The 25,570-nt window shown below is 39.8% G+C and overlaps 2 protein-coding genes and 1 pseudogene across 6 annotated transcripts; 2 read left to right on the top strand and 1 right to left on the bottom strand.

The window, feature by feature from the left end:
- The first annotated feature begins 206 nt into the window (after positions 1-206).
- Positions 207-6,908, top strand: LOC122996785 (deleted in malignant brain tumors 1 protein-like). 3 transcript variants are annotated; one of them, XM_044372461.1, is made up of 19 exons: positions 207-397; positions 1,105-1,179; positions 1,430-1,486; positions 1,776-1,811; positions 2,234-2,341; positions 2,541-2,579; positions 2,684-2,782; positions 2,995-3,036; positions 3,127-3,225; positions 3,438-3,479; positions 3,570-3,668; positions 3,761-3,796; positions 3,879-4,023; positions 4,233-4,438; positions 5,397-5,572; positions 5,693-5,923; positions 6,072-6,232; positions 6,341-6,585; positions 6,724-6,908. In XM_044372461.1, the coding sequence occupies exons 2-19, from the start codon at positions 1,113-1,115 to the stop codon at positions 6,768-6,770; spliced, it is 1,935 nt and encodes a 644-aa protein (XP_044228396.1). In that variant the 5' UTR covers positions 207-397; positions 1,105-1,112; the 3' UTR covers positions 6,771-6,908. The 3 variants fall into 3 exon arrangements, with proteins under 3 accessions (XP_044228396.1, XP_044228395.1, XP_044228397.1); XM_044372460.1 differs by lacking the exon at positions 207-397 and having other exon boundaries at positions 829-1,179; XM_044372462.1 differs by lacking the exons at positions 207-397; positions 2,684-2,782; positions 2,995-3,036; positions 3,127-3,225; positions 3,438-3,479 and having other exon boundaries at positions 829-1,179.
- A 125-nt stretch (positions 6,909-7,033) lies between these two features.
- Positions 7,034-12,485, bottom strand: ikzf5 (IKAROS family zinc finger 5). 3 transcript variants are annotated; one of them, XM_044372465.1, is made up of 4 exons: positions 11,518-12,485; positions 11,171-11,362; positions 10,168-10,341; positions 7,034-10,091 (listed from the first exon to the last, which is right to left on the bottom strand). In XM_044372465.1, the coding sequence occupies exons 2-4, from the start codon at positions 11,301-11,303 to the stop codon at positions 9,127-9,129; spliced, it is 1,272 nt and encodes a 423-aa protein (XP_044228400.1). In that variant the 5' UTR covers positions 11,304-11,362; positions 11,518-12,485; the 3' UTR covers positions 7,034-9,126. The 3 variants fall into 3 exon arrangements, with proteins under 3 accessions (XP_044228400.1, XP_044228399.1, XP_044228398.1); XM_044372464.1 differs by having other exon boundaries at positions 11,171-11,359; XM_044372463.1 differs by having other exon boundaries at positions 11,171-11,332.
- A 118-nt stretch (positions 12,486-12,603) lies between these two features.
- Positions 12,604-16,003, top strand: LOC122996788 (annotated as a pseudogene).
- Positions 16,004-25,570: the final 9,567 nt, after the last annotated feature.

The following is a 25,570-nucleotide window of genomic DNA, read 5'->3' as shown; positions in this document are numbered from 1 at the left end:
GCTACAGCAGTGCTAAATGCTAATGTTAGCATGCTGACTTACTCACACTGACAATGCTAACATGCTGATGTTTAGCTGGTACAATTGTTACCATGTTCACCATGTTAGTTCAGTGTGTTAGCATGCTGACATTTGCTAATTAGCGCTATAACACTACAGCTGAGGCTGAATGTCGGTAATTTTGCAGGTATTTGGTTGTAAACAAAAGTGTAAAATTTGGACCTGATAGCACTAATTCATCCTGAGGGGGGCAGGATGTTTGTACCAAATTTAGGGCAATTCATCCAAAGACAAACGTCAATCTCAAATAAGAGGGATTCATCCTTTGGGAACGATGAATGTCTGTAGAAAATTGACCGTCCATCCAATAGTTGCTAAGATATTTCAGGCCAAAGTGGTGAGTGACTGAGTGACTGAGCTTAATTGCCAACATGAGAGACACACACTACCATGGCTAAAAAATAAATGTATATAATTTTGTCCTTTGACTGTTGATAACTATGACATAATTTGCCATTGAAACACAAACACAAGAACAGTTTTTTTTAAGAATATGTGAATCTTCAGCTGCAAAAATGATGCATTTTTTTTATCATTAAAGAATCAAGTCCTTCACTTATACAATACGTGTGCAGGACTGTCCCAGGCTACTGAATGGTGAGGTTTAATGTGTTTAATCAAATGTTTGGAGTTCAGTGAAGCGTTGCCCATGTGAGCACACAATTTTACTGTAAAATGGTGCAACTTATGCAACAGGGTGTAATGACAATATTCAGTCACAATTAGTGTAGCAGATGTCAGTTACACATGTAAGATCATTATTGGGTATACTTTATTAGCTGCTCAATTGCAAGTTCCCAAAACCCATTATGAAGTTTCACTGTATATCTTAAGCAAATACCTTAAAACACATCCTGAAACTAGAGGTGAACATGTACTGCAAACTCTTTATGATAGTTAACCAACTGTGTGTTTCTCATGCACAATGATTACTGAGTAATCTATAACATTCAGTGACATCAGAAACTTTATGGGTGCTACATCAGAGTCTCTCTTGGCTACAGGGTATATAAGCTGTCATGTTCAGCATTGTTGCATGTTCAGGTTGGAAGATGAAAGAATTCACCATGTGGACTCTCCTGGTTCTTTGCATCGTGATCACCTCACATGGAGTGCAAGGTATTGTCCACTATTTTCTTATTGGTTTGTGTGTTTTTCATTCAAAATATCAGTTTTGCATTTTTATTTTTAGGGCAGTTCTGGGCAACATTAGTTTGAGCAGTTTTCAGTATATGTTTTGATATTTTGTCTATATGGTTGTACTTTTTTTAGATAGTTTTACTAAAATATACCAGTGCTGCCATTGGTCTTTAAGCGGCATATGTACTATGAACTCCTTTTTTGGTTTGCTTTTGTCATAATCCATCAGGGGCTGGTCTCCCCCCAACAAGTGAGGAGGCGAATACAACACCACCAAAATCTCAAGGTACATAGTTACTTAAAAAACTACATTTTTAATTATCCAGCATACATCTAAAATGTGAAATCGAAATGGCTTGATGTAGTGTTGCTTTTCAGATGGTTTTAATCAACATTTCAGTTTCAGTGGCATTTACTGAGTGTGTCCAAGGTGGAAAAAGATCAGGATCAGGATCATACCTAAAATGAATTTTTATCTTATTTTTAAATGATTTTCAGTTTGAGTGAGAATGTGTTTTTGCTTGTATTTAAGTGCCAAATAGACTCTCTGAGTTTCTTCTTTTTAACTTTTCCAGAATTGGATGCGAGATATTACTGGACCACTGAAGCAGGTAAACTAAGTGCCACCAAAACAAGAAGAATAGTGTCTGATTGTGTTTCTGGGTGTACTTGGCTTTGTTTCTAAACTATCGAGCCAGAGAATAATGACCAATAGAAAGCCGAGGTTTTCCAGGCTGAAAATTCAATTAAATAATGACAACAACATTACGAAAAGACAAAAGAAAAAAAAATACAGGTCTGGATAACTTGCAGACCTTCGTTGTGTAATTGTGCTCCAGTACCTGAGACGAATCCTCTTAGCTTCATTGACCAATTTTCTAAAAAGAAAAGGACAAAAACAAGACAAACAAAAAAATAATAATAATACTAATACCACATATCCAACATACTACAACTTGACTAAATGTTCCATTAAAAAACTGCACATTTTTATTTGAAATCATCTGGCTATAAAGTCAATGTTATCTCCCAGTTTCCATAGGTCAGCGCTCATGTCTTTACAACTGCGGCTACCACCTGGGAAGCTGCTCCTGCTCAAGCTCTTGTGAATACTATGGCGACTGTTGCTATGACTACTACTGTAAGTGCCAAGTCTGACAAATCAACAGTATTACAGGCTCTGCAGCCCTCTCTTGCCTCAATCAGTCTGTCAAATTCCAGTGTATTTCCAGTGTGCCAAAAATGACACACAACATCATCCCTATTTGTTCAAGATTGCATATTATAATTTATTACGCAGTAAGAAAGGAATAACCTTTATTTTTCTCTCCGTCATGCAGCGTACTGCTCAACAACTACTATGGATCCATACACCACAGGTATAAAAACTTCTCAAGCTACACCTAATTTACCTTAAAGTTCTTGATATGTAACGTTTTTTAAGTAATAAGCAGTAATGTCAACATCAACCTGTGTCTCCCAGCTCAGCCCTCATGTCAATACAACTGCGGCAGGCACCTGGGAAGCTGCTCCTGCTCAAGCTCTTGTCAATACTATGGCAACTGTTGCTATGACTACTACTGTAAGTGTCAAGTCCTACCAAATCAACAGCATTTACAGGTTCTGCGTCCTTCTCTTGCTGAAGTCCGTCAAATTCCTCACTGCTTATGTGGACATGATGTGATAATATTTGTTAATCACAGTTGCAGAATAAACAGTAGGTGTATCGGAATGTGTGTTTTACACAGTACGAAGAGATAGTGATCACTTTATTCTCCTCTCTCTGTCATGTAGCCTACTGCCTGTCAACCACTGACTTACCCTTTGAAACCACAGGTATGAAAACCCTCTCAACAACCTAAATATAAAAGAATAAACCATATCACCAATTGTTGAAATGTTTTCATATCCTCCTGTGTCTCCCAGCTCAGCCCTCATGTCAATACAACTGCGGCAGGCACCTGGGAAGCTGCTCCTGCTCAAGCTCTTGTCAATACTATGGCAACTGTTGCTATGACTACTACTGTAAGTGTCAAGTCCTAACAAATCAACAGCATTTACAGGTTCTGCGTCCCTCTCTTGCTGAAGTCCGTCAAATTCCTCACTGCTTATGTGGACATGATGTGATAATATTTGTTAATCACAGTTGCAGAATAAACAGTAGGTGTATCGGAATGTGTGTTTTACACAGTACGAAGAGATAGTGATCACTTTATTCTCCTCTCTCTGTCATGTAGCTTACTGCCTGTCAACCACTGACTTACCCATTGACACCACAGGTATGAAAACCCTCTCAACAACCTAAATATAAAAGAATAAACCATATCACCAATTGTTGAAATGTTTTCATATCCTCCTGTGTCTCCCAGCTCAGCCCTCATGTCAATACAACTGCGGCAGGCACCTGGGAAGCTGCTCCTGCTCGAGCTCTTGTGAATACAATGGAAACTGTTGTTATGACTACTACTGTAAGTATATGTCCCTCAAAGCTCAGCAGAGAAGCCACTGTACACTATGAACTAATGAAATCCATATTTTTTTTTTTTTTTTTTTTAAACAGCCTACTGCTCATATACAACCGACATATCAGGCACAGGTAGGATCCTCAGTGTACAAAATTAGCCTGCAGCAAATATAGTTAATTGCAGTGATTCTCATGTAGTTTTGTGCTTCTTCAGAAACACCCTGTGGAGGCCACTTGTATGGCTCTGGTAACATCTCCAGCCCCAACCATCCCAATTACTACCACGACCATGCCTACTGTGTCTGGCAGCTCAGAGCATCGTATGACCAAAGAATCTACTTGGCATTCACATACCTGCAGTGAGTGAAGAGTAGACTACTTTTATACTTTTATATACTTTATTATTATAAATAAGTGGCATTATCACGTACTATATTTCAAGAATATCATTAACTTGTGGGAAAAATACCTACCAATTACAGAATAAGGCTCTCAACTAAACTATTCTTTTGAGTTTTACTTCAATAAGTCAGTGATTTATGGCTTTTATCATCTTTTTAAAAAACAGATTGGAGAACTGCTGCACCTGTGACTACATTGCAATCTATGATGGGCCATCTGTTAATTCACAATTTCTGGGAAAAGTGTGCAATGACAGTCAGAGCTCTTTCTACTCCTCCTCCAACTACATGACTGTGCTCTTCCGCACTGACAGTTCAGTGGTCGGCCGAGGATTCAAGGCTGAGTTCATGAGCTCTCTGCAACCAAGCTCAGGTAAAATTGTGGTAGATTTAAGACGTCTAGTTTTGATATAGTTGTTATATGTGTGTTACATGTCGGGGACTGACTTAGCTCTTGTGCATCATTTTATTTCAAGAGGAACTTGTCATGTCATAACTGTATAATGTCTACTGTTTATAACAGAAGTTTGTAAGATTTAAGAATTAACCACGTGGAGAGGATTTTACAAAAAGATGCTATTGGTTGTATTGTAGGAAATGTAGGATTAAACAGTTTTGGAGTAATGTACTACAACAGTTTTAGTCACATTCTAGTGACTAAAAGTTAGGATATTTTTGCCTTTGCTGCAACCGTTTTATTTAATCTGTTTTGATTCTTTCAACTTTATGCAAGTGCAAAACAATCATTGCAGTAATACTTTAAATGTCACCCTAGTAGTACATCCTTAAGTCAACCATAATACTGTAAATTAGCATGTTAACATGTTGACGTGTAGCATGTAATAGTGTGTGTGTTAATGTGTTAGCATGCCAACATTTGCTAATTACCACTAAACACAAAGTACAGCTGAGGCTAATAGGATGTCGGCTTTCCACATATTTGGTCATAAACCACAGTATTGGACAAATTAAACATGTTTACCTGATGGTGGCACTGGATGCAAAATGAATATCTATACCACATTTCATAGCAGTCTATCCAATAGTTGTCAAGGCTTTTTGCTCAAAACCACAAATCTAAACCTCATGGTTGTGAGAAAGGAATAACCAAAATCAACAGGATTTATCCACTGGGGACCATGAATGTCTATACAAAATTTCATGGCAATCCATCCAATAGTTATTGAGATATTTCAGTTTTGACAAAAGTGGTAATCCAGCCAACTGACTGACCACCAGTGCCATCCCTAGTTAAACATTGTATAATCTTACACCTTCATCCTGAAAATCAGTCAAGTTGTAAATATCTTGTGAACATGGTCCTTTGTCAGGTCGAGTGGACTGTTCCTCAGACAACATGAACATTGTGATTCAAAGGAGCTACCTGAACTCTCTCGGCTATGACGGCCACAGTCTGTACGTGAACGACCCGCACTGCAGACCCCAGGTTTCCTCATACCAGGTGGTCTTCAGTTTCCCCATTAACACTTGTGGCACCGTTCGAAAGGTAGACAACTCACCACCTTCTGAAAACTTTCTAAGAATTCTCACACAAATTACTGTGATGGTAGGGACTTTGATGCAGACATTATAGAAATCTTTTTCCAATATCTTCTACTTGGAACAGTTTGAGAATGGCAGAGCCGTGTACACCAACACTCTCCGTGCCTACACCTCCAGTTACGGAGAGATCACGCGCCAGACTCACTTAAAGCTGAACGTTGCCTGTCGAATGGAGCAAGACTCAGTGTCGCAGATTATGTATGTCGTCAATCATCATGATAACAGCAGCATTACAGGCACAGGCAGATTCAATACCAGCATGGCTTTCTACACATCCAGCAGCTTCTACTACAAGGTGTGAAAACTTTTTTCTTCAGGTAGTAAAGTGGTGTCTGTTCATAAATAAATTAATATCGGAACTACTTCATAACACATGTACATGCACATTACAGTTCAACAGAGCAGCCATAGCGACATTTTGCTTTTACACTCTCTTCTGTCAGGTGTCTCAAGTTCCATACGAGGTGTCACTGAACCAGAACCTGTATGTCCAAGTGGATTTGAGAAGGGGTGACTCTTCCCTGGTCGTTTACCTTGACACCTGTGTGGCCTCACCATCGCCCCATGATTTCCAGACCAGATCCTACGACCTGGTCCGTAACGGGTAAGCTGAAAGATCTTGAGTGTTATAGGCTGATTTCTGAGATCTGTGTTACTTACATATTCATAGTACCTGTATTCTGCAGTCACAATGTCTCTGTTGCACTTTCAGATGTTCCGTTGACAGCACCTACCGGGCTTACCTCACTGGTACCCATCCCTACGCCCGTTTTGCATTCAAGTCCTTCAAGTTCCTGCGAGCCACAGAGTCTGTATACATCCAGTGCAAGGTCCTGATATGCCAAGCTTCTGACTACAATTCCCGCTGCCGCCACGGCTGCAACAGACGACAGGCCAGAGACCTGGGGTCAGAACACGACAGCCAGACTCTGGTCCTGGGTCCCATCAAACTTAAAGGTCTGTACACATTTTCACCTGGTTTTTATACCAATAGAGGATTAATGAAAGAATTCTTTTGGGCTGGAAACAAGAAGTTATCTCCTGTGTTTATTGTATAATGATAATCATCATACAATTATTTCTTGTCATTTCTAGACCTTAAGAAAAAGGAAGACGGGGCGCATAAGGAGGACAAGGTGTAACTTCATACTGCAATGAGCTGCTTCGATCATTTTTACTAATCATTACAGCTCTTGTTGTTGTGTTTATGGTGACACTGAATTATACTCAACATTTTCTCTTTATCTCATTACCTGATTAAAAGCATCATCAAAAGACAATCTGTGTTTGTGTATTTCATTATGTCATACTTGTAAATGAACTTCAAGTATTAATGTCCCAGGATAAATATTTGTGATATGAATGCAAAGCAGATGGAGAAAATGAAAACAAAAGACAGCACAGCTCTGTTAGAAAACACTTTACTTATAAATTAGTTAGATTAATCCATCTCACAATAAAATGATTTGCCATCCCAGAGGGAGAGAGTGATCGCCAAAAGGCTTCAACGTTCACCATTACCTATGAACCTACGACACACTGAGAGAACATAAGGCAGTCATTACTGGATGCCCCTATTACTGGTAAGCATGGTGACAAAGAGGTGGTCCTAAAAACAGTAACTATGTTCTTCACACATGTTGCTAAGCAACAGACAACAGTACCCGAGACAAAGAACAATCTTGCTAAAGTAGCAGTCTTACTGCAACATGTTTTTTTTTCTTTTTACACTGAACATCTATCCAACCACTCAGAATACAATACGCAGTAAATATTCAGAAAAGCACTGGGATCCATATGATCGATGGGGAATCTCAGTGTGTGTTATCACAAAAGGCTAAAACGTGGCATCCCCTGTGCTACGTGGCAATTTCTGAAAAAGTGTTCACATGTCACACGAGACATTGTGATTCTGTCCTAAACATGAAGATACTGGATATCAAAGTGACTTCATACAATATCAAAATATCAGAATGTGATATAATGTAATTTAACATAATTTAACAAAAAAAACAGTGAAGTTGCCGTAACGTGCTGGTAACGGAAGGGCACTGTGTGGAGGAACTACAAAAATAATACGACTTCAATACAATCTAGTTAACGTGTTAGCTGGCTGACCAAAAACCACTGATATAAAGTTTGGCCAGGTTTTACTGTGGATGCCACAGCTGGCATTGATTCCAAAGTTACGTAGCAGCATTCATGGAGCAGAATTTTGGCAAAATCATGGCTACCATAGAAAACTACAATGGCAAAAACCTTCTTCTTATGGTCCTGGGCAAAGAAGAAGAATAGGATATTGTAATAATATCTGTTAAACTTCAAAGTAACAGTCCTCTTGATCTTGGACACACAAGAAAGTGAATCTGTCAGGCACTGCAAAGAAATAGTTGTAATGCATCAAAGCACTGAAATAATTTCAACAAGGCTCAAGTAAGATCACTCTAGGCCAACAGTGTCACTCCTGTGTTAGTATCATCAGAGCAATCTTTAGATATAGCTACAGGAGCGTTGAGAATTTATTTGGGTGGCCCACTCATATAGATTTGTTTATTTGTTTTTTGCATTTTGTAGTTTTTCCAAATGGGACATGCTATTGAGTGCAAGAGCCATTTTGCTATATGAGCAGCTCCTCGCCCCTTAACTTCTTTGGCAGGCACAGGTGAGCGACAGTCCTCCATCAGGTGATGTTCAAGGATGTCAATAAAAACATTAATTTTAGCAAATGGATGTGTCCGATTTCGTCAAAATCTATAGTGTGTCCTATCAAAAAAAGGACTACACCTGCATTTTTTGTGCATCAAAAGTCACTCAGAAGGAAAGTGCTCAAAATCACTTCAAAATATGGACAGGATGAGCAGGGAACCTGCGATTAGTGGATGACCTGCTCTACCTCCTGAGCCACATGAGCCCCTTCCTGCAGCCACTGGTTTCCAGTGACCTCAGTAGTGTATTAAAATCACCATATAGATTGAAAAAAAACGTCCTGCTTGGCTTTATTTTGTCAGAGTTATGTTAGGCCTGCATGGCATTGTGTTTAAAAATGCAGACGTATTTGAACAGTTTGCCCATCAGCTCAGATTATGTGCTTTTGAGACCCTCCAACATTTGCACAGCATTGCACTTCTAAAGAATGGATTTGTAAAAACCAATGGTTAATGTAAATTTGGTAACTTACTACATTAAATAAGGTGACAAATATTAGTCCTGCTAACTTCCAAGTTAGGGAGGTGTTTTTCTGATAGCCAATGACTCCCTTCACCACCACAAGTAAATTCTCAACCTGTGGAAAACACTGATCATCCCTTTATAATACACTTGAATGGGCACCATTAATTATACAAAAGAAACCATCTGAATGTTGAATTTTCCTGTATAAGTACAACTTTCAAAAGGCTAGGCTACATCAAGGCCAAGTAAAAGACCAATAAATAAAATTACTATGGAATTAATAAAACAAAGCTGTCCGTTTAAAGTTCTTTTCCTCATTCATTCACTTTACTTGTGCTGCCCGCGGGCAAAGTGGCAGGCAAAGTCATACTTGCTCTTGCACTTGTATCCGCAGATGTTGCACTGGAATGGGTTCTCGTAGCCATGGCAGCCCATGTGGATGGTGTACAGGATGTTGTCGGGAAAGTAGATGTCACAGTGCTGGCAGTGATGCAGCATGTGGGGGTCCTGGAGTGGGGCAGACAGGCCTGGGACTGGTGTACTGGGTTGGCTGTTGGAGATACTAGGGGTACTGGTGCGCCCACTGTGCTCGCTGCAGGGTCCCCCTCCAGGGCTGCAGTTGCTGTGTGGCGGAGCTCGGGGTTCTGGGGTGATTGGGGAAGAGGAGGAGGCATGGGCCATGCTGGCTGTGACAGCCACAGGAGCTGTGGCAGGGTGGGGTTGCTGGATGAGGAAAGGCTTCTCGTCGACAATAGACTCGGCTCCGGGAGACATGGGAGGTTGAGTCTGGGCCTGGGACTCTGAAGGGAGGCTGGCCAACTGGCCTGCCAGGGTGGACAGCTGGTTCAGGGGGTTATCCATGACCATATCATGGTGATGATGATTTTGATTCGCGGAGATCCCGTCCTCGCCTGCCTGACTCTGATTATCATAGGTCTCCTGACGTAAGTGGGGTAGTTCATGGGAGTAGTCATTCACATTGTCAGCCTTGTGCACCACCATAGATGGGGGGCTGAAGTTGATGAGGAGTCGGCGGCCATAGCCCAGTGAGCTGGCCTTCTTCTGCAAGACACTTAACATCTTCTTATGGGAAAGTGAGCGAGCACCTTTCATTGGCAGGAGTTTGTGGCGTCTGCGGCGATGGTGTGACAGGTTGCTACGGTCACTGCAGCGGAAGGAGCATAGCTCGCACTTGTAAGGCTTCTCGCCTGTGTGTGATCTCATGTGGGCCTCCAGGTGGCGTTCGTAGGCCGAAGCAAATGGACAGAGGTGGCAGCGGTGAGGTTTCTCTCCTGTTTGATCAAAGAAAACAGGCTAAATAATAAAACCTTGTGAAAATTAATCTGAAAGTCAACTATTAACACTTACCTGTGTGAATTCGGATGTGCTCAATGAGTCGCGCTGTGCCTCTGGTGGCATAGTTGCAGTATCGACACTTCAGCTTGCCATCATAGGTCCTCTCAAAACCATCCACTAGGATCCCTGAGTTGTCCTCCAGTGACATGTCCACTGCAGGGTGATCCAGCCCATTCTGACTGCAGTCTGCATACAGGGACATTTACAGAGGTAAATAATTTATGCTAAGAAAGTAGGACGTGACATTCCATACAAAATCTGACTTTACTTCACTATCTAGAGAAACATATGATCCAGCAATGATGATTTATGTTCCAGTCTAGTTGTTTACAATACCCTGTGGTACAACACTCTTACACTATGCCACTTATTGCTGATAACATGTCACAATGTAATACAAGCAGGACATTGGCGCTGAAGTTGTAACCATAACTAATAATAACTGATCACACATGTGTTGTAGAATCATGCGGATAAGGATGACCATGCTTGATTACTAAGGCTGATTATTTTCTCAATAAATCAATTCATTGTTTGGTCTTTAACATGGCAGAAAATAGTGAAAAATGTCAATCACTGTTTCCAAACGCCCAAGATGCAACCTAAAATGTCTTTTTTTGTTCCAAACAACAGAGATATTCAGTTTACTATCATAAAAGGACTACAGAAACCAGATAAAATTCACATTTGAGAAGCTGGGACCAGAGAATTTTTTGCATTTTTTTCTTTGAAAAATGAATGAAAAAAAAAAAAAAACAATGTATAGGTTACCAAAATAGCTGGCGATTGATTTCTGTCAATCGACTAATCTATTAACCGACACATAGTTGCAGCCCTACAGATGACTATAGCAATTATTCATTACTATAACAATCATCAAGTGTTAAGTATCTGAAGTCACGTATCAGATCATTGTTAGAAGTACATCTGGCATCTGTTTGCCTGAAATAAACGTAATCAAATGGTACCAAACTGCTGAATTCACACAGAGCAGCTGTAAACATGTGAACGTTACCGGCTGGCAGCTCGTCCGCCTCTTTGACGCCGCTGACGGAGCCTGATATCATGTTGACATGTTGAGTCTGCTGGCTCAGGTACTCCTGGAAATCCTTCACAAAGTCCAGCGTGTCCGGCTTTTCCTCACCCATTGAAAAGAAAATGGTGCAAATATCCAACGCTGCAATCACATTTTACAAGTATTAACCTACTGGGCAACACAGATTAATAGACAGGAGGTCAGGTAAAAAAATATAGAAGCAAAATATGAGAACACCATAAATCACAAACATACAACCAACTACATTTAGAAACGTATCACTCTCGGTGACGTAAGCTAGCTGCTTTTCTAAGATGCACACTTACCTCTTCGAAGATAACCAGCTGGTTAAAGGTAACCCGTTTTGTTCTGTTTGATTGGAAAAGCCGTTTTATAGCTATCCAGACACACAAACGGAGCAATCCGGGAAATCAGTGATTGACAATCAAAAAGGAAATCGGCGCGATCAGGTGTGTGGTCGGTCGCTCCTACACACCGCTGCTCCTCATCACCGTCATGTTGTTACCAAAGATACGTAGCTGCGTTAGCCACACAGCTAACACTAGCTTATCTCGGAGAAAGCATCTTTGTCAACAACAGCGCCGTTTTCTCGTCAACACGGTCATTATTTACATCGTTTGTACGCGTTTGAGTAAATCGTCCAGAGCGCTGCTGGTTTTTAAATTTGTTTCCGTCGACCCACTTGTTACAATTCACGTGAAAAGACAATCTGCTAAATCAAAACAATAAACCTGTTCGAGGGGTGAAGGTTCACCGTTTGTGCACCGGTGTAAACCGTCCCGCGAAGAAAGGTTCCCACCAAGAAAGAGCGCCAACTTTGCGTTTCTTCTTCTGATTTGTTTTACGGCGTCTGGCAACAATAAACGTTGCATTACCGCCATCTGCTGGAGTGGAACAACTTCACAGTATTAACCATCCATCCTATTTCTAGTTATCCTGATCGATCGCACTGCTGTTTTTCCAACCGCATGTGGGTTCTTGAAAATCCCGTCTGTGTTTGTCATGACTATCATCCCAACGAGATACGTCTCCTCTTTTCTCGATTTCTGACTGAATTTGCTTCGGTAACTTAATCTATTCTTCTTCCTTTTCTTGTTATTTTCAATCTCTCTCATGTCCTCGTTCTCATTTTCAATTTCACTCTCCAACTTTCTTAAACTATCCTCTAGTGTGTATATCCCATAAACTGTATAAAAACCTATCCTGTCTTTCCTCAACCGTATGAAAGAGGGTTTTTTGGCCAACTCTGACAAGGGCAAGAAGAATGGTTGCTATAGCAACACACGCCAGTTAGAGACTGTTTTAAGTTTAGCCAATAGGAAAAGAGCTCTTGTGGCTGCCAACCAATCAAATTAATCGGCGCCTTTCCAGAAGAATCCAGTATAAAACCTCCGCCTGGCCGTGGTGTAAAACGAGGTAGCAGCAACTATCGTTAAATCGATTCGCCAACAAGCAAAGTCTTCATTATCTTCACAAAGTCCTGAGAAACATGGTGAGTACGAATGTGTAGTTGTATTATGTAGTTAATTTAACCAGGTTTACGATTGACGTCAACGACTGATTGAACTAGCCATCAATTTACTGAATTGGCACGATTTTTGCCGAATATTTGGCTTCAAAGTGAAAGCAAGTGAAAGAAATGCCATGTAAACTGAAAGAAAAGTCAAACGTTAAGGCATGACCTATAGCAGTTTCATGTTTGGTAAATTTGTAAATGAAACTTAGTTCGATCGTGTTTTTGGTGTTTCAGTGTTAGTTGTGGCTGCTAGTAATAGTGGCTGTAAAGATAGACAACATGGCGGAACTCAAATAACGGTTGGATCCTCAATGGCGGGAGTAACGTTACTGTGGAATCGGTTCTGTTGTCACGTCCTTAGTTGGAGGTACTTTGCAGTGTGTGTCACAAATGTCTTGAACAGACACAAAGCTAAAGACGTTTTAAAATCCGAGTTTTGAAAAAAAACAATTAACCCTACTGAAAAGTGTTAATTTAGCAAATTAATGTACCTATTAACGTTACACACGACTCATTTAATGGCCAGACAAGTTAATATCAGTAATAATAATTTGTAAATTAAGTCTTTGGTTCATAGCTCTAGAAATTTAGCATTCTCAGATGGATGTTATCAATCCATCAATTATTTGCCATCCTGTTTGGCTATGCTGTGTTTCTGTAATTTTGCTCTCTTGGTCTATTATATATAACGTTACTCAACATCTAACTTATTGCTTGTCTGTCTGTCCTGGGACAGGGATCCCTCCTCTGTTCTTCGTCTTGAGCTTTAGGGAGTTTTTCATTATTGGAATCTAGGGTCTAAGGATAAGGGATGTTGTATTGCTTTACTGATTGTAAAGCCCCCTGAGGCAAAATTGTGATTTGTGATATTGGGCTATACAAATTAACTTGACTGTCTGTCTCTCCTACGTTTTTGTACCATTGAGGGTGCACTGTCTCATAAAAACCACAAAAAGAATCACATGTGGCTGCTTAGGTTAAATGATTTTCAGTATCACCTTGAGATCCTTAATTGCGATCCCTCAGTAGGTCACAGGTCAAGTTACAAATTGCCTGTTGTTCTCCAGCGTGAGTGTATTTCAGTCCATGTGGGTCAGGCTGGTGTCCAGATTGGTAACGCCTGCTGGGAGCTTTACTGCTTGGAACATGGAATCCAGCCTGATGGGCAGATGCCCAGCGACAAGACCATTGGAGGAGGAGATGATTCCTTCAACACTTTCTTCAGTGAGACTGGAGCTGGAAAGCATGTCCCCAGAGCTGTTTTTGTGGACCTGGAGCCCACTGTCATCGGTAAACTCTTGATTAAATATAGAAACCATAGTTACAGCTTGATTTTGTTAGTCAAACCTTTGAATAATTTCTGATCGAACCTGTGTCTTCAGATGAGGTGCGAACTGGGACTTATCGCCAGCTCTTTCATCCTGAGCAGTTGATCACTGGCAAGGAGGATGCTGCTAACAACTATGCCCGTGGACACTACACCATTGGCAAAGAGATCATTGACCTGGTGCTGGACAGGATCCGTAAACTAGTGAGTAAATTCAGAGCAGAGGGAGTTTCTTCCTAATAAGACTGAAAGTCTGGGACAATTCCAAATAACTGATGTATAAAGAAAGTGATAACAGTACATATACAGTATGCTGTGTATTAATTCAGACTCACATTATGCAGTTTACCTTTGTGCCAGCAGAGGGCACAAAATCATTATCCATCACTACTAAATGAACTTTTAAGATATGTTTTTCGAATGATGTGAGCATGACCCATAAATCCTATTCTCCTCCATTGTATTGGCTATGTAACTTGTAGCCCCGGGGCTACTGAGCTGCAAACAGAACTATCAAGCTAGCAGAGTAATGTTCATTACTTGAAGGAATTGTCTTTGACAGAGCATAATGTTATAGATACCAATGAGCAGGAAGTTTAATGTCACCAAACAGCAAAGCTTTGTTTTGTATTTTGGCCAGCTCACAGAATAAGTGCATAGAGCTAAGCTTAATTTCACATTTTTATTTGATTGTGTCTTATGTCAGGTAAAGTAACATTTTATTTCTATGTTCAAATTGGTGATAAATCAGTTGGTCCCTGCTCTAATTCCCACTATAGGGTGCTGTGTTACTTATATTTGATCAATGTCTGTTCCTCTGTCCTCAGGCTCTGGTTTTACCTCCCTGCTGATGGAGCGTCTGTCTGTAGACTATGGCAAGAAGTCCAAGCTGGAGTACTCCATCTACCCAGCTCCTCAGGTGTCCACTGCCGTGGTGGAACCCTACAACTCCATCCTGACCACCCACACCACCCTGGAGCACTCTGACTGTGCCTTCATGGTGGATAATGAGGCCATCTACGATATCTGTCGTAGGAACCTGGATATTGAGCGTCCTACCTATACCAACCTGAACAGGCTGATGAGTCAGATTGTGTCCTCCATCACTGCTTCTCTTCGTTTCGATGGTGCCCTTAACGTTGATCTTGCGGAGTTCCAGACCAACCTGGTGCCATATCCCCGTATCCACTTCCCTCTGGCCACCTACGCACCTGTCATCTCTGCTGAGAAGGCTTACCACGAGCAGTTAACAGTGGCAGAAATAACCAACGCCTGCTTTGAGCCATCTAATCAGATGGTAAAATGTGATCCTCGACATGGCAAATACATGGCCTGCTGCCTTTTGTACCGTGGTGATGTGGTGCCCAAAGATGTCAATGCTGCCATCGCCACCATTAAGACCAAGCGCACCATCCAGTTTGTGGATTGGTGCCCTACTGGTTTCAAGGTCGGTATTAACTACCAGCCGCCCACTGTAGTTCCTGGTGGAGACCTGGCCAAGGTCCAGAGGGCTGTGTGCATGCTGAGCAACACCACTGCTATTGCAGAGGCCTGGGCTCGACTTGACCACAAGTTTGATCTGATGTACGCCAAGCGTGCCTTTGTTCACTGGTATGTAGGTGAAGGTATGGAGGAGGGAGAGTTCTCTGAGGCCAGAGAGGACATGGCAGCTCTGGAGAAGGATTATGAGGAGGTTGGATTGGACTCTGTTGGGGGTGAGGGAGAGGAGGAGGGCGAGGAGTTTTAAGAATGAATAACAGCACTGCCTGAACAGAAATGTGTTTATTTTAGTGTGTTCTTAAGTTCATTCAGAATAGAAATATTTTTCTATTAAATTACTAGTTTGGTTATGTTCACAAGAAGTCAAAACATCAAATTGGATGTTTTAAAGTTCCTGAGATGTGAAGGTCCAGAGGGCTATATTCTAAATAATTCTGTGACATGTGAAGCTGTGTGTCTGTTTCTATATCTGTTTGAGGGGGATGGAAATTTTTTTCATTAGTCCTTTAAAATCTTCAAAACATGCATGTTTTAAGTGTATACAGTACCCACAGTGTTAACATTTATTTATAATGAAATGTCATATTTAAATTGTGATTGTGTATTTAAGCTATGGCTGCCCTCATAAGATTTCCAGTGTTTTTTTTTACAATCTTAGATTTATAGAAAACAAAGCTCTATATTTGATATAAAATAGTTACATAGATGCCATGGTGCTACGTCTTTATATCATAAACTGAATACTTATACCTGTATAATCACTAGATGGAGATATTGTATATCTTTATTTATACACAGTTACATTTGTTGACCCCGGAGCTCTCAAGATAAAAAAATATCTCCCACATTAATTTATGATGGAAAAAACAGGCACAAAAATGCTTGTTTATCACAGACTAAACTGACGTGGCTGTAAACAAACTTTGCCTCTGTAAAAAAAAAACAACAACATTTTTTGGGCTTCTGGCATAGTAGTAGGTAGCCTCTGACACTGTTTTGAGTACTTTGTAATTTTGTTTTTACATTAATATGTTTATTTAACCACTATTATTTGATCACAACTTACACCTTTGATACTCATAAATCTTTCAAAGCTGTACTCAACTCCATGTTACCTGTTCGTCAGGTTTAGTACAACACGTTTGTCTGTTCCTGTTTTGCTATTAAAAAAGAAGAGGACTATCCTGTATGTACATCCTTATAATATAAAGTTCCCATGCTATACTTTAGATTACTACAAGAACATAAAGATAAATATAAACCATCCCGACTCAAAGATTTACTTGAAACTTGAACTTGAAAACATATGACGTCAGTTTTGGTCACAGGTTTCTGTGAGGAGGATTGTTTACATCCTACACTACAATGGACAAAATATTAATAAACATTTGCAGAGTACAATATAAATCACCAAGGCACCTACTTATGGAGCCAGAACACGACCAGTTCAGTGCAACGTTTTTCAATGCAAGTGTTTCAATGCCAATGTTTCTTTTTTTAGTTCAGGATTTGTTTTCAATGCCAAAACTTAAATGCCGTTTTCTGTCTCCATACCTACTTAACATTTTCCTGTCTGAAGACCAAAGTTATCCGAAGTTATCAACTTGTGACTGTCGACTTATAGGTCCTACAGAGGATTTGGTAAGATACAGTTTTTGTTAAATAATGAATCATTTACAAATAGTCCCACTTCATCACTTACATTGTAAGTGCATTATGAAGGGATCTTCTAATGTCCAGTATGAACAGGAGGAATGATTACAGCAAGAAAAACCTGTTTCAATGTTAATTTGGGATTTAAAACAGACTTGAAAAATTGTGAACCCATCCTTTAAAGCCTGATTAGAGCACAATTTTAGTTCTCAGCACAGCTCTTATCATGAGGTCTTTTCCAGTAGTTGCTGATCAGTATCAGCTTTTAACTGTTCAAGTATTTATTTTCTGGAAACTCATATTTTAGATGAAGCTGTATGTATTTGTAATATCAAACACATTGTTATTGTTTCATAATTTGTCAAAAATTGTACCATGACTGAGACACCTGCAACATGCACCTGTCATCAGATCATCTTTTTACACATATGTGGATTTGAAGCAGCCGTCTCTCGCCGCCAGCTAATGAAGTTAACTGATAGCTTATCCATTGACATCTGTGACATGACACACTTACAGATGTACAGCTTGCAATTATGTGCAAGTGGCAAATGAGGCACAACAATTGCATTACTTTCAAAAGCTATTGACTCATTCATGTTTTATCACAATCAATAATTTACAAGTAAGTGCCTTGGTGAAGATCACATTGCCCTATTTGTGTCAAAGTTGTAGGAAAAACACGGAGGAGAACATGATAAATGACCAAGTTGCGTGAGGCCACTGTATCTTTTTACCACGTTACAACTGCACTGACAGAGCAATAGTGTTACAGCCGTAATGTAAACCTGCTACCAGTGAACTCTTAACTGTGTAACATGAGTCACTCGTTTGCTGTTGACAATTTATCCGTCTATCTATACTATATTATAATATAGTAATCAGGCTTGTGTATGGTGTGTTTGTGTGTCATTTTGGGAAATTATAGAGCATTAAAACATACTATTCTAACTTTTTTTGACAGGTGCATTTGATCCTGTATGTACACCTGCTGTTGCTCGTCTCTGTGTGAGTACATTTCAACATCTGGACACTAGATGGTGCACATGCCTCAGTGGTGAAACACTCAGCTACCTCCCATCATACACATCACACACTGTCCTGAGACACACATATACTCCACATGACAGGAGATACAAAGCTACAAGATGTAGTAATGTTCATCAGTTGTGATGTAACTCATCAAGATTTTGTCTTATCAACAGTCCAGAGCTCAAAGATATTCAGTTTACTGTAATGTATGACAGAAAAGCTTGAAATCTTCACATTTGAGAAGTTGAAACTCCAGCAACACTTGTAGTATATATAGAACAACTTGGTCATCATGAAACATATTACAAACAACTTTCAAATAGGGTAAGTATGAAACAGAAAAAAAATTCAAAAAGGTAAAAAAATATATAAAAGACAACCAATCATATACATCCACACACATATCAGCCAATGGGGCACCTGCAAAGATAGGTTGGGTATATGGTCATGTGGCTTCAGGCCAATCATCGCCCCAGACTGGCAGAAAGGCAAGAAGATTGTCCAATAAGGATGAGTGACACCATATTTGATCCAACTATGAGGTGGTGCTTCAGTTTGTACAGAGGAGGCCTTAACCCCAAATGTGCCTATTTGATGTGACATACTTTAAAAATACTTTAATTAAAAAAACTTTTTTATAAATCTACATAAATGAGAGATATTTAAGAACCACTATAAAAACTCATTAATTGAGAAGTCCTCATTCATGCCCCCTGGAAATAAACTTTTGAAATAGAAAATCCAAAATGCGTCTCTCTTTTTCCTGAGAAAATTGACCTCTTTGGCTTGACTTAATAACTTCTATGCCTATAAAAAATAGAGATGAAATGTGATGTTGCTTTTCATTGAAATGTCTTGCAACAGGACTGGTTACATCATTCCTCTCAATGGAGCTCCTATGTTCAGTGATTCGCTCTTTAAAGGAACAAGATGTCTCATTTATATATTTTTTTACCACATGGACACTGTATCATATAGACAACATTTTTAAAGTCCTTAATTTTTTTTTCATTGGTAGGGAGTTTAAAAGACTTCAGGTTTTTGGTACAATAGCAATTTATGCAGGCTCCACACAAATGTTTGCTTCACAAGACTAGGTCAAAGCCTAATATATGACTGGGCCGTGTATGAAAGACTGGAGGATGTCACTTGCATCATTTTTAAGATGTTTGTTTTTATGTTCAAGTTATTTATTTGTATAGCATTTTTCATACAGTACTTGTAACTCATGCTCAAGTGCTGTAAACATAAGAAAAACATTTAAAATACTTTAAAAACACTGCACCAGATTTTGAGTGTAGACTTTGTGGTGCTGTTGTAAGAAGGGCTGTGTTAAGATTTGGGTTATTTTTTAAATATAATTTCACCTACCCACAACCCCCTGCATTGTCTCTAATGGCCAGCAGGGGGCGACTCCACTGGTTGTAAAAAGAAGTCCGATTGTATAGAAGTCTATGAGAAAATGACCCTACTTCTCACTTGATTTAAAACCCCAGTAAACACTTTCCTAATGCTTTTTTGGTCTCAATCGCTAGTTCTGCAATACAACCTGATGTTCATCTTGTAAACTATGATCCCATTTAAAGTAAAATAGACAATAAAGCAGCGTATGCGTTAGGGCGTGGCTGCCTTGTGATTGACAAGTCGCTACCACGGCGACAACGCTGGTTACGTTACGTAACGTAATCATAGCAACCGCAGACTCGCAGAGGGCACAGATGTCGCTGCCGCTACTTGTGTTGTGCGCCGCTTATGGAAGTTAATTAATCACATTTTGGTTGCCTAAAACGTCTTGTTCAGCGTTTGGCTGTGATAACCTTCGAAGGAGTCGGCTGTTCGGCTTTTCCGGTAAGTACATTTTGTTTTAATGGTTTTAGGCATGTTTTTCGCTAGCGAAAATTAGCATTAGCATTAGCATTATTACAGTTAACGTTAACCATAGGCTGTAAATGCACCGTGCTAACCAAGTTAGCAGCTAGCGCTAGGATCAGCTCCATCTGGCTCCAAAAATCAAAGATGGCGGCGGTCTAATAGCTAAACTCGAGGCTTCAAAACATGGATGTACATCTCTGTATACATCCATGATGTACATCCATACTTCAAAACGGCAGTCCACAAACCAATGGGTGACGACCGACACGGTGAGTACGTCCATATTTTTTACGGTCTATGGTGTGTCATGTAGATACTGCGAGAACCAACTTCATTTGACGTATGGAAATTGACAAGAAGTTACACTGGTTACGGCACACAGATCCTCTCCGCTCACGTAAGTGTCATAAAACAGTATACTTCGCTCGGTAATAGTAGCACTATTCTCGTCTGAAAAAATAGCCTAAACTGTACACACACTGCACTGCTAACTTCATACACTGTGGCACTGACCCTACTGTTGCGGTCCAGCCAAAAAATGTCTAAAACTACTGATCAATTATCAAAATTATTGCCGATTAATTTTCCGTCAATCGACTAATCGTGCATCGACTACTCGTTGCAGCTGTAATCAAGATTACACAGATCATGGCCGTGCTATCATTGTGTACAGTCACAGGATGCTCAGTGTACAGACAGCTAGTGTCTGTGTCACTTGTCTGTCCCCTGAGACAACAAGAACAGGACTTGGGCAGACATGACAGTCGACCTCATCAGTTGAACCATGACCGCCGGAGCAGCCAATTACATCACTTTCCAACAGCTCGAACAGCCTGTCCACACTAATGTTATTTTATTGCAATTTAATTATGCTCAGGTTTCCACTGGGGCCAGATCCTATTGAATAATTTACACACAGCCACAATGATTTGTCGGCATGCAAAGACAAAGTGCACACTTCTCTGTGCTCTCATTTGTTACAATAGTTTTGTTTTTGATTCTCATCATATAAATCACTAAAACAATAATCTTATGTTGTGTTTTCTGCTAAGTATTTCTTGCAGTAAGAACTGCTGCAGCCTTTGGTGTGAAAGAGGGATTTATTAAGCCTAAAAATACTTAAGGGGAATAATTGGTCAAACTTAATTTTACATTAATGACATGTCCACTGCACCATATATTAAGCAGTTCTGTTAAAGGGCAGTGAGCATGTATTAATCAGACTGAGAGCAGGTAATACTCTAATAGGGATTACTGGGGCTGGCATTTACACCCAATAATGCTGTGGTCACACTGATGGAAACTTACATAGAAAGGACTTCCTACAAATTTATTATGTGAAAAACTGTGTTGGATGTTGAATTAGCTACCTTAAGGTATGGAGGTAATTATGTAATATGTAATAACATAATGTAAATCAAACACTTTTTGACTGTTTTGATACAATTATTCATATACTTAACATTTGTAAGCGCCTGACTTTAACTCAAAACCTTTACAAGACTATCCAAATTATATGAGCAGGTTTGAATACACACACTGCTGCATGTAGAATAGGCTTAGGGACAACACCTGTCTTTTGAGAAGGTTTGTTATCCACTTGCTCTGATTCACATTTAAAAGGCCTGAATGAAAAGGTTCCCTTCTCCTCTTAACCGCTTGATCTACGGGCTGTTTGTGGTTTAACGCGACACAAGACAATTCATTTGCTCCTCCTCTCCTGAAAGAAATTGGAATTTAATTTGGAGAAGGTCTTAAGCAGTTTTTTAAGACTTGGTGTCATTTGTTGGGCTTGTGTAAAAGCTGCATTAGAGATTACCCCTCTGGAAAAGCTTTTTAATCCTAGACAAGTGCAGCCATAGTAACGGTAGACGGGAGCCTCTTGGAGGCAGAAAGGTGAAGGGGGACTTTGACAAGATTTATTCTCTTTCTACTGAGACTGTTTCTTTCTTGAGGTCCCCTGCTCCACGTGGAGCATTTGAAAAAGAACTGAGAGGTGGGGGATAGGATAAAGGAGGTATATATTAAGCTTTTCTTTCTTCACACCACTTAATTTCCTTGCAGGCGCGCCTTGCGCCGTTGTAATGAATGTAATTGAGAATGCTATTATCTGGATCACACTTTACATGGGCAAACAAGACTGCCCCTCCCTCCACCTCCACCTCCCATTTAACTCAGCAATGAGACCCCCCAATTATGCAGGGAACAAGTGGCTTTTCATAAAGCCAGCGTGTCGCTCTTGATTGGTGAGGCTTGGAGCCGGCTACATGTGGACAAAGGATAGATTAGATGTGATATAGGCACACCAAAAACCCCATTTCCTTGATTAATTTCCTGCATGCCTCGCAGAAAGGGCCCACTCTCTCTGCGCTGAATTCTATCTCTCCTTTAAAGACAAACTTTCATCTTTTGATAAATGTGGCAACTCAATGGACAGACAGACATTTTATTGACCTAAGTTTGACCACAGCTGCCTGGGCTTTAGGAGGGAATAGGAGCAAAAAGAGAAATGTTTCACTTCAGCGTGGCAAGATGGGCTTATTTTTCACACAAAAATCTCAAAATCTGTTGTGTTCGACAGTATTTCTCCCCACCCTCTTTTCATGCTGATCTTTTTGTGTCTCATGTCATCACCTTCAGCACACATACACAAACATGGTTTGTTCATTCATTCTCTTTCTCTCTATTTCACTCACCCACACACAAAGAAACACGCTAAACACCCATTTGATAATAGTGGTGAACAGATATGATGGGACTTTATGAGGCGATGCGCGATAAAGCTGCTGTCACCTTAGGAGGTCTAAGTGTTCCTCTGACTGCCTTATTATCGTATTAAAGCAGCACTCGACGCATTCACACACACCTCAGCTAGGCTCTGACAACCCGGCGTGATTCTGTCCAATATTCCACCAGGCTGAAATATCGGGAACAATCAAATAGACTGTCACAAGTGACAAATTATACTATTACTCCTCAAAGATTGTCATCCTTGAAATGTATTCATAGCCATTTCTTCTTTATCGGTGAGTGATTATTCCTCTAAGCAAGCAATTCCCCAGTGATAAATTGGTAATCAATTCATTTGACTATCATGCTTTGAGAATGGCCGCAAGGGATCAGCAGCATTGGTCACTTCCATTCACTTGCATATATATCCAAGACTAACTCCTGATGCTACTGGGCCTGATGGATGCCGGCTGCCCCGACCACCTGACTCTTAAAGGTTTATACCATCAGAAACAGGTTGCCATCCGGAGCCAGTCACGACAGAAAGAATTGGCCAATATTTTTGACTGAAGTGGCATTTTAGCAGTATTTATTTGAGGGTCCGACTACCAAAACCATGGGCTACAAATAAAGAAGATGGTATAATAGCTTTTGACTGGCCAGCTAGCTCCCGACTTGAAATGAAGTGTCCAGTTGTGAGTTATCGTGGCCAAACGTCATTTGTACAGCCTGAAAAGTGGGGACATTTTTCTAGCTTGTCACTCTCTGGCTATAGCTCATTGTCCTGAATGATGCCTCTGAACGCACAGTTGCCCTAATATGAGCATTTCACTCGCACCACAAGAAGGCTGGTAATGGATTAGCCTGTCCATGAGAAGATAATATAGTGCGCCCACTGGCACATCCTTAAACACCAATGGGTCGTGGTCACACGAAGAGTATCAACTCTCAGCATGTCTGCCACGCTGTACACAGTCAGTACTGATCTTAGCCATCTTTATAGTTTTGACTAAAACAAAACAAGATCTCTTTTTTTTTTAGTCTCACTTAATTGTTTGGTCTTTGAAATGTAGGAAAATAGTGAAAAATGTGTATTAAAGTAGTTCAGAGTCCATGTGATGTTTTCATATTGCTAGTTTTGTCAGTCCAACAGTCCAGAGCCCAAAAATATTTAAGGATAGCTTACATTTTTTTTTAGCTGACATTAAAAGGATTATTGGTGTCCTGTCCATACTGGCTGCAAAATATCCCTTCTTAAAGTGATTTCAGTGTAGGCTAAGTGATGGAGGAAACCAAAAACTCAGTGTACATTTGGGCATTTGAATACTGTTTTAAGACAAGTTTGAAAATTTGTGAAATTATTCTTTAAGTTTGGCATTTTTGCTTGAAAAATGGCTCGAATGATTAATCAATCATCAAAATAGACTAAAAACTAAACTAATCATTTCAGCTCTACTCTTCATTTACTTTTCCCACTTCATTTTACGAGTACTGCGTAAAATATGAACATCAATAAATTAATTACACTTAATTACATTTTACCTTATTCTTTATCTTCTATTTTATTCCTTAAAAATCCTGTTTATCTGTCACTTTATTACCTTGTGTTTCTTTTAACATTGTGTCTTATTGCCTTTTTATGTCTTAAGTAAAGCACTTTGAATTACCTTGTTGTTGAAAGGTGCTACATTATACACATCAACTTTCTGTGCCATAATGAGGACACCCAGATTTTGAGTTTAATGAAAGAAGAATTAGCAAAATCTTTGGTAATTGGTTTGTAATTTTAAATTGTAGGATAACAGACTAACCCCTTTATGTTCATGAAATTCTTCCACAAAGTGCTGAATAAACTCAATAATTCACAGTCAAACAAGGATATATTTGGTTACTTTCTGAAGAGTGGACATGTTTTTACTTTTTCTTTTTGCACATTAAGAATCCCTTTAGTAATCATAATGCGTCAGTATCGTGAACAAAACTGGTCTCAGTATTCCTTGGGGAGCTCACAACATTAAAAACTCCAGCGCACTCCAAATTAGCTGTTGAGTTTTGATCTCTGTATGGATCTGCTGGAGTGGCTATTGAGTCTGAGTAAAGAGTGGTCTGAATTGGACAGTCCTGCTAATGTGAGGGAAGTTTTAGATTAATGAGGCTTCTGCCCTTTGAGAATATTGATCAAACCCAATCTGGCCAGGAACGATTTCCCATGCTCCCCTGCTGTAATATTAATAATGTATCAACATCACGAACAAAACTGGCTCGGTATTCCTTGGGGGCACCTACAGGATAAAAACTCAAAGCTCCAAGAAAATGTGAGGCACACTTTGAATGAGCTGCTGAGTTTTGATCTCCGTATGGATCTGTTGGAGTGGCTATTGAGTCGGAGTTAAGAGTGTCCTGCAATGGATAGTGCTGCTAATGTGAGGGAAGTTTTAGATTAATGAAACCTCTGCCCTTTTGAGGCCAAACTCTTGAAATTCTTTGAAATTTTATTAGTTTTATTGCTGACCAACAAATTGCAAATTTTACAGTTACATTGTAGAGAGGAATAAAAACAAAACGCCTGGGGTTCATAAAAGAGAAAAAACATTCCTCAGATAATTATCATAAAAAATGTAATACTAAGAACAGCAGAATGGTTTGGAAATATTGCTTTAATTCAGTTCAGTCAAACATAGCTTTTCAGGAGTATTACAAGAAATGACGAGGTTATATTGTTTTGTTG

Source organism: Thunnus albacares, chromosome 14 (assembly GCF_914725855.1).
Source record: "Thunnus albacares chromosome 14, fThuAlb1.1, whole genome shotgun sequence".
Lineage (NCBI taxonomy): Eukaryota > Metazoa > Chordata > Actinopteri > Scombriformes > Scombridae > Thunnus > Thunnus albacares.
The sequence above is the reverse complement of the archived record's forward strand: the minus strand, read 5'-3'. Positions and strand labels throughout refer to the sequence as shown.